At 51.0% G+C, this 11,771-nt stretch overlaps 1 protein-coding gene across 1 annotated transcript in view; it reads right to left on the minus strand.

The window, feature by feature from the left end:
• LOC112078748 (exocyst complex component 6B-like) overlaps window positions 1–8,435 on the minus strand; it is a 13,702-nt gene extending 5,267 nt beyond the window's left edge. The window contains exons 1-2 of the mRNA XM_024144886.2: window positions 8,247–8,435; window positions 7,826–7,935 (exon numbers count right to left, since the gene is read on the minus strand). Of these exons, the coding sequence (XP_024000654.1) occupies window positions 7,826–7,935; window positions 8,247–8,420 (284 nt within the window). The 5' untranslated portion in view covers window positions 8,421–8,435. The remainder of the gene's footprint in view (window positions 1–7,825; window positions 7,936–8,246) is intronic.
• Window positions 8,436–11,771: the final 3,336 nt, after the last annotated feature.

The following is an 11,771-nucleotide window of genomic DNA, read 5'->3' on the forward strand; positions in this document are numbered from 1 at the left end:
GGGATGGAGGGGGGGGCTTGGTGGGGGGGCTTGGAGTGGAGGGGGTGGAGGGGGGAGGGGGATGGAGAGGGGGGGATGGAGGGGGGGGCTGGAGTGGAGGGGGAGTGGAGGGGGGCTGAATGAGGGGGCTGGAGTGGATGGGGGGGCTGAAGGAGTGCAGGGGGATGGAGAGGGAGGGGGGAGGAGGGGGTTGGAGGGGGGGCTGAGTGGAGTGGGGATTGGAGTGGGAGGGGGAATGGTGGAGATGGGGGGTGGATGGAGGGGGGGGGTGGAGTGGGGAGGGGGGAGGAGATGGGATGGAGAGGGGGGGGTGGGATGGGGGAAGGAGTGAGTGGGATGGAGTGGGGGCGGGGGGGGTGCAGTGAGAGGGGATGGAGGGGGGGCTGGAGAGGAAGTGAAACAGTGACAACAAGTGTATATATGTGTGTGTATGTGTGTGTGTGTGTATATGTATATATACATACACTACCGTTCAGTAGTTTGGTATCACTTAGAAATGTCCTTGTTTTTTAAAGAAAACCACATTTTTTTGTCCATTAAAATAACATCAAATTGATCAGGAAATACAGTGTAGACATTGTTAATGTTGTAAATTACTATTGTAGCTGGAAACGGCAGAAAACAATATGGATGATGCTGTCATAAATTATACATGCACATAGTGCAGTTGCTAAGTGAAAAGGTTTCAGGGCCTTTCCTATTGTTGTTTTTGCGGCCTTGTCTGCTTAGGGCAGTCAGGTCTAGTTGTGATTAAGAGGTTTAAAGGATCGACATAATAGCATCTTCTAAATTATACAGACCAGTCAAAAGGTTGGACACACCTTCTCAATTAAGATTTATTTTAATTTTTTACAATTTTCTATATTGTAGAATAATAGTGAAGACAACAAAACTGAGATAAAACACATATGGAATCATGTAGTAACCAAAAAAAGTGTTAAACAAATCAAAATATATTTCATTCAAAGTAGTCACCCGTTGCTTTAATCACAGCTTTGCACACTCTTGGCATTCTCTCAACCAGCTTCATGAGGTAGTCACCTGGAATCCATTTCAATTAACAGGTGTGCCTTGTTAAAAGTTAATTTGTGGAATGTCTTTCCTTCTTAAAGTGTTTGAGCCAGTTGTGTTGTGACAAGGTAGGGGTGGTATACAGCAGATAGCCCTATTTGGTAAAATACCAAGTCCATATTATGGCAAGAACAGCTCAAATAAGCAAAGAGAAATGACAGTCCATCATTACTTTAAGAAATGAAGGTCAGTCAATACGGAACATTTCAAGAACTTTTAAAGTTTGTTCAAGTGCAGTCACAAAAACCATCAAGCGCTATGATGAAACTGGCTCTCATGAGGACCGCCACAGGAAATGGAAGACCCAGAGTTACCTCTGCTGCAGAGGACAAGTTCATTAGAGTTACCAGCCTCAGAAATTGCAGCCCAAATAAAGGCTTCACAGAGTTCAAGTAACAGACACATCTCAACATCAACTGTTCAGAGGAGACTGTGTGAATCAGGCCTTCATGGTCGAATTACTGCAAAGAAACCACTACTAAAGGACACCAATAAGGAGAAGAGACTTGTTTGGGCAAAGAAACACAAGCAATGGACATTAGACCGGTGGAAATCTGTCCTTTGGTCTGAGGAGTCCAAATTTTTGATTTTTGGTTCCAACCGCCGTGTCTTTGTGAGAGGCAGAGTAGGTGAATGGATGATCTCTGCATGTGTGGTTCCCACCGTGAAGCATGGAGGAGGTGGTGTGGGGGTGCTTTGCTGGTGACACTGTCAGTGATTTATTTAGAATTCAAGCCACAGTTAACCAGCATGGCTACTACAGCATTCTGCAGCGAAACGCCATCCCATCTGGTTTGCACTTAGTGGGACTATCATTGTTTTTCAACAGGACAATGACCCAACACACCTCCAGGCTGTGTAAGGGCTATTTGACCAAGAAGGAGAGTGATGGAGTGCTGCATCAGATGACCTGGCCTCCACAGTCACCCGACCTCAACCAAATTGAGATGGTTTGGGATGGGTTGGACCGCAAAGTGAAGGAAAAGCAGCCAACAAGTGCTCATTATATGTGGGAACATCTTCAAGACTGTTGGGAAAAGCATTCCTCATGAAGCTGGTTGAGAGAATGCCAAGAGTGTGCAAAGCTGTCATCAAGGCAAAGGGTGGCTACTTTGAAACATCTCAAATATATTTTGATTTGTTTAACACTTTTTTGGTTTCCGCGGGGGAGGGAGGAGAGGAGTCTAACTACGTAAGTCGCGGCCACAGCTGGACTTTGGCTAACAAACACCATTTCGACCAACAGAAACACACACACACACACTCCAACCAAATCCCTAAATTTGTGTCTTATTGTCTTGAGACTGACTGAACGACAGGAATCCACAAAAAGTTCCTGCGCTCCGCGGGGGGAAAAGAGAATTCCAAACACATTTGGACAATTCCGAGGGAGAAAATTCCTCAAGTTCAATTGATGACTTGGCAAAAAGAGACCAGAGAGGACTGATGGAAGAGAGAAAAGAGAGCGAGAGACAGAGAGAGAGAAAAAGAGAAAGAGAGAGAAGAGAGAGGGGAGAGAAAAAGAGGAGATAGATATTTTGGACAGTGCAGAAGATCTATGAGAGAGAAAGGAGGAGAGAGAAAGAGAGGAGAAACGAGAGGGAGAGAGAGATGAGAGAAGAGAGAGAGACGAGAGGGAGGAGAGAACGACGAGGGAGAGAAGAGACGAGAGGAGAGGGAGGAGAGAGAACGAGAGGAAGAAGAGAACGAGAGAGAACGAGAGGAGAGAGAGAACGAGAGAGAACGAGAGGAGAGAGAGAACGAGAGAGAACGAGAGGAGAGAGGAATGAGAGAGGAGATAGAACGAGAGGGAGAGAGAACGAGAGGAGAGAGGAGAACGAGGGAGGAGAGAGAGACGAGAGGAAGAGAGAGGCGAGAGGAGAGAGAGAACGAGAGGAGAGAGAGAACGAGAGGAGAAGAGAAAAGAGAGGAGAGAGAGAGAAAGAGGGAGAGAGAGAACGAGAGAGCGAGAGGGGAGAGAGAACAGAGAGAGAGAGAGACGAGAGGAGAGAGAGAGGAGGAGAGAGAGAACGAGAGGAGAGGAGAACGGAGAGAGCGAGAGGAGAGAGAGAAGCAGAGGAGAGAGAGAACGAGAGGAAGAGAGAACGAGAGGAGAGAGAAACGGAGAGGGAGAGAGAGAACGAGAGGGAGAGAGAGACGAGAGGAGAGAGAGAGAACGAGAGGAGAGAGAGAACGAGGAAGAGAGAGAACGAGAGGAGAGAGAGACGAGAGAGAGAGAGAACGAGAGAGAGACGAGACAGAGAGAGAGAGAACGAGAGGAGAGAACGAGGAGAGAGAGAGAGAACGAGGAGGAAGAGAGAGGAGGAGAGGGAGAGACGAGAGGAGAGAGAGGAACGAGGAGGGAGGAAAAACGAGAGGAGAGAGAACGGAGAGAGAGAGAACGAGAGGAGCAGAGAGAGAGGAGAGCAGAGAACGAGAGAGAACGAGGAGGGAGAGAGAACGAGAGGAGAGAGAGAGCGAGAGGAGAGAGAGAGAGAGAGAGAGGAGAAACGAGAGAGAACGAGAGAGGAGAGAGAGAACGAGAGGAGAGAGAGGACGAGAGGAAAAGAGAGCGAGAGGAGAGAGGAGAGCGAGGGAGAGAGAGAGCGGAGAGGAGAGAGAGAGCGGATGAGGAGAGAGAAGCGAGAGGAGAGAGAGAACGAGGAGGAGAAGAGAACGAGAGGAAGAGAGAACGGAGAGAGAGAGAGAACGAGAGGAGAGAGGAACGAGAGGAGAGAACGAGAGGAGAGGAGAGAGAGAACGAGAGAGAGAGAGAGAGAGAGAACGAAGGAGAAGAGAGGAGAGAGAGACGAGAAGAGAGAGAGAACGAGAGGAGAGAGAGAACGAGAGAGAGAACGAGAGGAGAGAGAGAAGACGAGAGAGAGAGAGAGAACGAGAGGAGAGGAGAGAGCGAGAGGGAGAGAGAGCGAGAGAAGAGAGAGCGAGAGGGAGAGAGAACGAGAGGAGAGAGAGAACGAGAGGAGAGGAGAAAGAGAGAGAGAGGAAAGAGAACGAGAGAGAAACAGAGAGAAAGAGAACAGAAAGAGAACAGAGAGATTTTGAACAGTGAGGTTTAGAATTATGTACGGGTTAGGTTTGGGCTTGTGGTGGTTAAGGTTAGATTTAGGGGTTAGAGAAAATAGGTTTTGGACAGGAATCAATTTTGTCCCCACAAGGTTGCAAATACAAAAGTGTGTGTGTTTTAGTGGGGCTATGGTTGACAGAGAATTAAGTGAACAATGCTGACGTCCACCTAACGAGACGAGCATCAGGAAATTACCAGAAGAAACCAGGACTGGGGCCAGACACACACACACACACACACACACACACACACACACACACGCATGTTGAAAACGTCCTGTGATATTTATTAGCTGTGTCAAGCCCTGATTCACCCTTGTGTTAAACTATGGTGTATTATCATACCATTATCCATTCATTACATACCGTGTGTGTGTTTGTGTGATTGTGTGGTGGGTGTGTGTGTGTGTGTGTGTTTGGGGTGTGTGTGTGTGTGTTGTGTGTGTGTGTGTGTTGTGTGTGTGTGTGGTGTTGTGTGTGTGTGGTGTGGTGGAGCGAGACAGAGTTGAACATTGGGAATCAGGATGGAATATTAGGATAAAAAACAGAAAACAAGAGAGAGGAGAAGAAAATAATTCCTGCTGTACATCTTTGTTCGTTTATTCCTGTCCATCCATGGCCAGTAAGCCTGTCTGATTACACACACACACACACAACCACACACACACACACACACACACACACCACACACACACACACACACACACACACCACGCTATAGAATTCCATATAATCAGTGCAATCCAATAGATAATCCCATTGGAGGAGCTTGCTACGTTAAAACACTCCAGAAATATACTCTCTGGCAAGATGTCAAATTCTCTAGCGTCGTTCAATACTGAAGAGATGTTCAGAATGCCACATCTTTATCATCAGAGAGTCTAAATGTACTCCATAAAAGTGATGATTTGGTTACTTCTCCTATGTCAACGAAACCCACGACGTATTGTAGCCACGCCCCCCCCACACAGTCAACAAAACCACATCATACTGTAGCCACGCCCCACACACAGTCAACAAAACCACATCATACTGTAGCCACGCCCCCACACAGTCAAAACCATCATACTGTAGCCACGCCCCCACACACAGTCAACAAAACCACATCATATTGTAGCCACGCCCCCACACAGTCAAAACCACATCATACTGTAGCCACGCCCCACACAGTCAAAACCACATCATACTGTAGCCACGCCCCCACACACAGTCAACAAAACCACATCATATTGTAGCCACGCCCCCACACAGTCAAAACCCATCATACTGTAGCCACGCCCCCACACCACGTCAACAAAACCACATCATATTGTAGCCACGCCCCCACACAGTCAAAAACCACATCATATGTAGCCACGCCCCCACACAGTCAAAACCACATCATACTGTAGCCACGCCCCCACACACAGTCAACAAAACCACATCATATTGTAGCCACGCCCCACACAGTCAAAACCACATCATACTGTAGCCACGCCCCCACACACAGTCAACAAAACCACATCATATTGTAGCCACGCCCCCACACAGTCAACAAAACCACATCATATTGTAGCCACGCCCCCACACAGTCACAACAAACACATCATATTGTAGCCACGCCCCCACACAGTCAAACCACATATTGTAGGCCACGCCCCACAGTCACACAAACCACATATTGTAGCCACGCCCCATACACAGTCAACAAAACCACATATTGTAGCCACGCCCCCACACACAGTCAACCAAACCACATATTGTAGCCACGCCCCCATACCACAGTCAACAAAACCACATATTGTAGCACGCCCCACACAGTCAACAAACCACATCATACTGTAGCCACGCCCCAACACAGTAACAAACCGCAATTGTAGCCACGCCCCCACACAGTCAACAAACCACATCTATGGGGGGCTGGAGAGGGATGGGGGGCTGGAGAGGAGATGGGGGGCTGGAGAGGAGATGGGGCTGGAGAGGAGATGGGGGGGCTGGAAGAGAGATGGGGGGCTGCTGAGAGGAGATGGGGGGGCTGGAGAGGAGGGGGGCTGGAGAGGAGGGGGGGAGGAGTGAAAGTAAGTGACAACAAGTGTATATATATATATATTTGTGTGTGTGTGTGTTGTGTGTGTGTGGTGTGTGTGTGTGTGTGTGTGTGTGTGTGTGTGTGTCGTGCACTACCGTTCAAAAGTTTGGGGTCACATAGAAATGTCCTTGTTTTTGAAAGAAAACCACTTTTATTGTCCATTAAAATAACATCAAATTGATCAGAAATACAGTGTAGACATGGTTGATGTTGTAATGACTATTGTAGCTGGAAACGGCAGATTTTTATTGGAATATCTACACAGGCGTACAGAGCCCATTATCAGCAACCATCACTCCTGTGTTCCAATGGCACGTTGTGTTTGCTAATCCAAGTTTATCATTTTAAAAGGCTAATTGATCATTAGAAAACCCTTTTGCAAATATGTTATCACAGTTGAAAACTGTTGTTCTGATTAAAGAAGCAATAAAACTGGCCTTCTTTATACTAGTTGAGTATCTGGAGCATCAGCATTTGTGGTTCGATTACAGGCTCAAAATGGCCAGAAACAAAGAACTTTATTCGAAACTCGTCAGTCTGTTCTTGTTCTGAGAAATGAAAGCTATTCCATGCGAGAAATTGCCAAGAAACTGAAGATCTCGTACAACGCTGTGTACTACTCCCTTCACAGACAGCGCAATCTGGCTCTAACCAGAAATAAGAAAGAGGAGTGGGAGGCCCCGGGCACAACAACAAGTTCATTAGAGTGTCTAGTTTGAGAAAGAGACGCCTCACAAGTCCTCAACTGGCAGCTTCATTAATAGTACCCTTCAAAACACGAGTCTCAACGTCAACAGTGAAGAGGCGACCAGGGATGCTGGCCTTCTAGGCAGAGTTGCAAAGACCATATTTCAATGTGTGTGTGTGTGTGTGTGTTGTGTGTTGTTGTGTGTGTGTGTGTGTGTGTGTGTCTAAACTCGGCAAAAAGAAACGTCCCTCACTGTCAACTGCGTTTATTTTCAGAACTTTAACATATAAATATGTAAATATGTGTATGAACATAACAAGATTCAACAACGGAGACATAACTGAACAAGTTCCACAGACATGTGAGTAACAGAAATGGAATTATGTGTCCCTGAACAAAGGGGGGGTAAAAATAGTAACAGTCAGTATCTGGTGTGGCCACCAGCTGCATTAAGTACTGCAGTGCATCTCCTCCTCGTGGACTGCACCAGATGTGCCAGTTCTTGCTGTGAGATGTTACCCCACTCTTCCACCAAGGCACCTGCAAGTTCCCGGACATTTCTGGGGGGGAATGGCCCTAGCCCCCACCCTCCGATTCAACAGGGCCAGACGTGCTCAATGGAATTGAGATCCGGGCTCTTCGCTGGCCATGGCAGAACACTGACATTCCTGTCTTGCAGAAATCACTCACAGAACGAGCAGTATGGCTAGTGGCATTGTCATGCTGGAGGGTCATGTCAGAATGAGCCTGCAGGAAGGGTACCACATGAGGGAGGAGGATGCTTCCCTGTAACGTATTTGTGTGTATATGAGTGTGTGTGTGTGTGTGTGTTGTGTTGTGTGTGTGGTGTGTGTGTGTGTGTGTGTGTGTTGTGTGTGTGTGTGTATGTGTGTGTGTATGTGTGTGTGCTGTACCTGAGGTGCAGATCTTCATAGTACTTGAGGCAGGCGTCGATGAACTCTCTGAGCTGAAAGTAGACTTGAGGAACAAACTCAGAGAACGGAAGCTTCTTAGGGAACGGAAGCTACGGAGGAGAGAGGGAGAGGTCAAGGGGTTTACAGACGAGCGTCAAACAAAAGTCACAATGTCCTAGCGAGTTTACAGGTTTGTGCAGGCTTTGGTTCCAGCCCAGACGTAACACAATTCAATCAACTAATTCACTCATTATCCAGGGTTTAATTACATACCGTAAAACTTCCATTAAACGCAGAGTCTCAAATAGAAGCCTGTCCCTTTTAATAGCCAGGTAACGGGACACATTTCAGCAAATAAAACGGCTGTCTCAAAATAAATCTGTGCGTCCAAAGGCGAAAAGCCCACCCCCTTCGTCAGTACCTTGTCCAGTTCAGGATCTTGGAAGGGGAACTGGGAAGTGAACTGTCTGTATTCCTCCTCTGTTGCCACGGGGATGGGACTAAAATTATCCTGGTCCAACACCTGCCTGGAGACAGGGATGAGAAGAACGATTAACACACAAGGGGCACACTTATTCATCTCTCTCCTCGTCATCCCTACATGTCTCCTTCTCTCCAGCCGATGCTCCGTCTGGGTTCAGTGAGATTCCGAGACCCTTTCTGAACTCGAGGCGCGTGCCAGCGCGGCTTTCACGGGGATCAAGTACTGGGAACTGAGGCCACTGGGGGTTAGACACACTGCTGGCTGGGGGAGTGCGACTGCGGGCTTCCTGCTCCCCTCTGGAGTCTTCCCAGAATGCTGAGAGCGACGCTCCAAGGTTCCGACATTCCGGAACAGCGTTCCAGAGAGAGGCTTTGAACCCTAGTTGTGTGTTATTCCACAATAGAAGTGACATTTCTGTGGTGTGTGTGTCTGTGTCTGTGTCTGTGTGTGTGTGTGTGTGTGTGTCTGTGTGTGTGTCTGTGTATGTGTTGTGTCTGTGTATGTTGTGTGGTCTGTTATGGTGTGTGTCTGGTCTGTAGCTGTGGTTTGTGGTGTTCTTGTGTGTCTGTGTGTGTGTCTGTGTATGTGTGTGTGTCTGTGTCTGTCTGTACCGGTGTGTCTGTGTGGTGTCTCTGCTACCTGTGTGCCTGATGTGTCTGTGTGTGTGGCCTTGTGTGTTGTGGTGTCTGTGTCTGTGTGTGTGTGCCTGTGTGTCTGCCTGTGTGTCTGTGTGTGTCTGTTGTTGTGTCTGTGTATGTGTGTCTGTGTGTGTGTCTGTCTGTGCCTGTGTGTCTGTGTCTGTGCCTGTGTGTTCTGTGTCTGTGCCTGTGTGTCTGTGTGTGTTGTATGTCTGTGCCTGTGTGAGTGTCTGTCTGTGCCTGTGTGCGTGTCTGTCTGTGCCTGTGTGCGTGTCTGTCTGTGCCTGTGTGTCTGTGTGCGTGTCTGTGTGTGCGCTGTGTTCTGTGTGTGCGCGCGCCTGTCTGTGCGCGCGCCTGTCTGTGCGCGCGCCTGTCCTGTCGGCGCGAGCCTATGTCTGTGCGGCGCGCCTGCTGTGCGCGCGCCTGTCTGTGCGCGCGCCTGCTCTGTGCGCGCGCCTGTCTGTGCGCGCGCCTGTCTGTGCGCGCGCCTGTCTGTGCGCGCGCCTGTCTGTGCGCGCGCCTGTCTGTGCGCGCGCCTGTCTGTGCGCGCGCCTGTCTGTGCGTGCGCCTGTCTGTGCGCCTGTCTGTGCGCCTGTCTGTCTGTCTGGTGCGCCTGTCTGTCTGTCTGTGCGCCTGTCTGTCTGTGTGCCTGCCTGTGTGCCTGCCTGTCTGTCTGCCTGTCTGTCTGTCTGTCTGTGTGCCTGCGCTGTCTGTTCTGTCTGTGTGCCTGCCTGTCTGTCTGTCTGTCTGTGTGCCTGCCTTGTCTTGTCTGGTCTGTCTGCCTGCCTGTCTGTCTGTTTGTGTGCCTGCCTGTCTGTCTGTTGTGTGGCCTGCCTGTCTGTCTGTCTGTGTGCCTGCCTGTCTGTCTGTCTGTGCTGCCTGCCTGTGTGCCTGCCTGCCTGCCTGCCTGTCTGTCTGTGTGCCTGCCTGCCTGTGTGCCTGCCTGCCTGCCTGCCTGTCTGTCTGTGTGCCTGCCTGCCTGTCTGCCTGTGTCCGCGTGCCTGCCTGTCTGTCCGCGTGCCTGCCTGTCTGTCCCGCGTGCCTGCCTGTCTGTTCCGCGTGCGCTGCCTGGTCTGTCCGCGTGCCTGCCTGTCTGTCCCGCCTGCCCTACTGTCGCGTCCGCGTGCCTCTGTCTTCCGCGTGCCTGCCTGTCTGTCTGTGTGCCTGCCTGTCTGTCTGGTGGTGCCTGCCTGTCTGTCTGTGCTCTGTCGCTGTCCGGTGCCTGCCTGTCTGTCTGTCTGTGTGCCTGCTGTCCTGTCTGTCTGTGTGCTGCCTGCCTGTGTGCCTGCCTGCCTGCCTGCCTGTCTGTGTGCCTGCCTGCTCGTCTGCGTGCCTGGCCTGCCTGTGTCCGCGTGCCTGCTGGTCTGTCCGCGTTGCCTGCCTGTCTGTCCGCTGCCTGCTGTCTGTCCGCGTGCCTCCTGTCTGTCTGTCCGCCGGTGCCTGCTGTCTGTCTGTCCGCGTGCCTGCCTGCCTGCTGTCGCGTGCCTGCCTGTCTGTCCGCGTTGCCTTCCTGTCTGTCCGCGTGCCTGCCTGTCTGTCCGCGTGCCTGCCTGTCTGTCCGGCGTGCCTGCCTGTCTGTCCGGCGTGCCTGCCTGTCTGTTCCGCGTGCCTGCCTGTCTGTCTGTCCGCGTGCCTGCCTGTCTGTCTGTCCGCGTGCCTGCCTGTCTGTGTGCCTGCCTGTCCTGTCTGTCTGTGTGCCTGCCTGCCTGTCTGTGTGCCTGCCTGCCTGTCTGCGTGCCTGCCTGCCTGGTCCGCGTGCCTTGCCTGCCTGTGTCCGCGTGCCTGCCTGCCTGTCCGCGTGCCTGCCTGCCTGTGTCCGCGTGCCTGCCTGTCTGTCCGCGTGCCTGCCTGTCTGTCCGCGTGCCTGCCTGTCTGGTCCGCGTGCCTGCCTGTCTGTCCGCGTGCCTGCCTGTTCTGTCCGCGTGCCTGCCTGTCTGTCCGCGTGCCTGCCTGTCTGTCCGCGTGCCTGCCTGTCTGTCCGCGTGCCTGCCTGTCTGCGTGCCTGTCTGTGTCTCTGTCTCTGTCTGTCCGCGTGCCTGTCTGTGTCTCTGTGCTCTGTGTGTCTCTTGTCTGTGTCTCTGTCTCTGTGTGTCTCTGTCTGTGTGTCTCTGTCTGTGTCTGTCTGTGTGTCTCTGTCTGTGTCTGTGTGTCTGTGTCTGTGTGGTCTCTGTCTGTGTCTGTGTGTCTCTGTCGTGTCTGTGTTGTCTCTGTCTGTGTCGTCTTGTCTGTGTGTCCTGTCTGTCTGTGTCTGTGTGTCTCTGTCTGTCTGTGTCTGTGTGTCTCTGTCTGTCCTGTGTCTGTTGGGTCTGTCGTCTGTCTGTGTGTGTGCTCTGTGTGGTCTTCTCTGTCTGTCCTGTGGTCTGTGGCTGTGTGTCTGTGTCTGTGGCTGTGTGTCTTCTGTCTGTGGCTGTGTGTCTCTGTCTGTGGCTGTGTGTCTCTGTCTGTGGCTGTGTGTCTCTGTCTGTGGCTGGTGTCTCGGTCTGTGGCTGTGTGTCTCTGTCTGTGGCTGTGTTGTCTCTGTCTGTGGCTGTGTGTCTTGTGTCTCTGTCTGTGGGTCTTGTGTCGCTGTCTGTGGGTCTGTGTGTCTCTGTCTGCTGCGGGTCTGTGTGTCTCTGTCTGTGGGTCTCGTGTGTCTCCTGTCTGTGGGGTCTGTGTGTCTCTGTCTGTGGTCTGTGTGTGTCTCTGTCTGTGGGTCTGTGTGTCTCTGTGTCTGTGTGTCTGTGTGTCTCTGTCTGTGGGTCTGTGTGTCTCTGTCTGGGTCTGTGTGTCTCTGTCTGGTTGTGTGTCTCTTGTCTGGGTCATCTCTTCTTTCGTGTGTGCCGTG

This window comes from Salvelinus sp. IW2-2015, unplaced genomic scaffold, assembly GCF_002910315.2.
Source record: "Salvelinus sp. IW2-2015 unplaced genomic scaffold, ASM291031v2 Un_scaffold6181, whole genome shotgun sequence".
NCBI lineage: Eukaryota > Metazoa > Chordata > Actinopteri > Salmoniformes > Salmonidae > Salvelinus > Salvelinus sp. IW2-2015.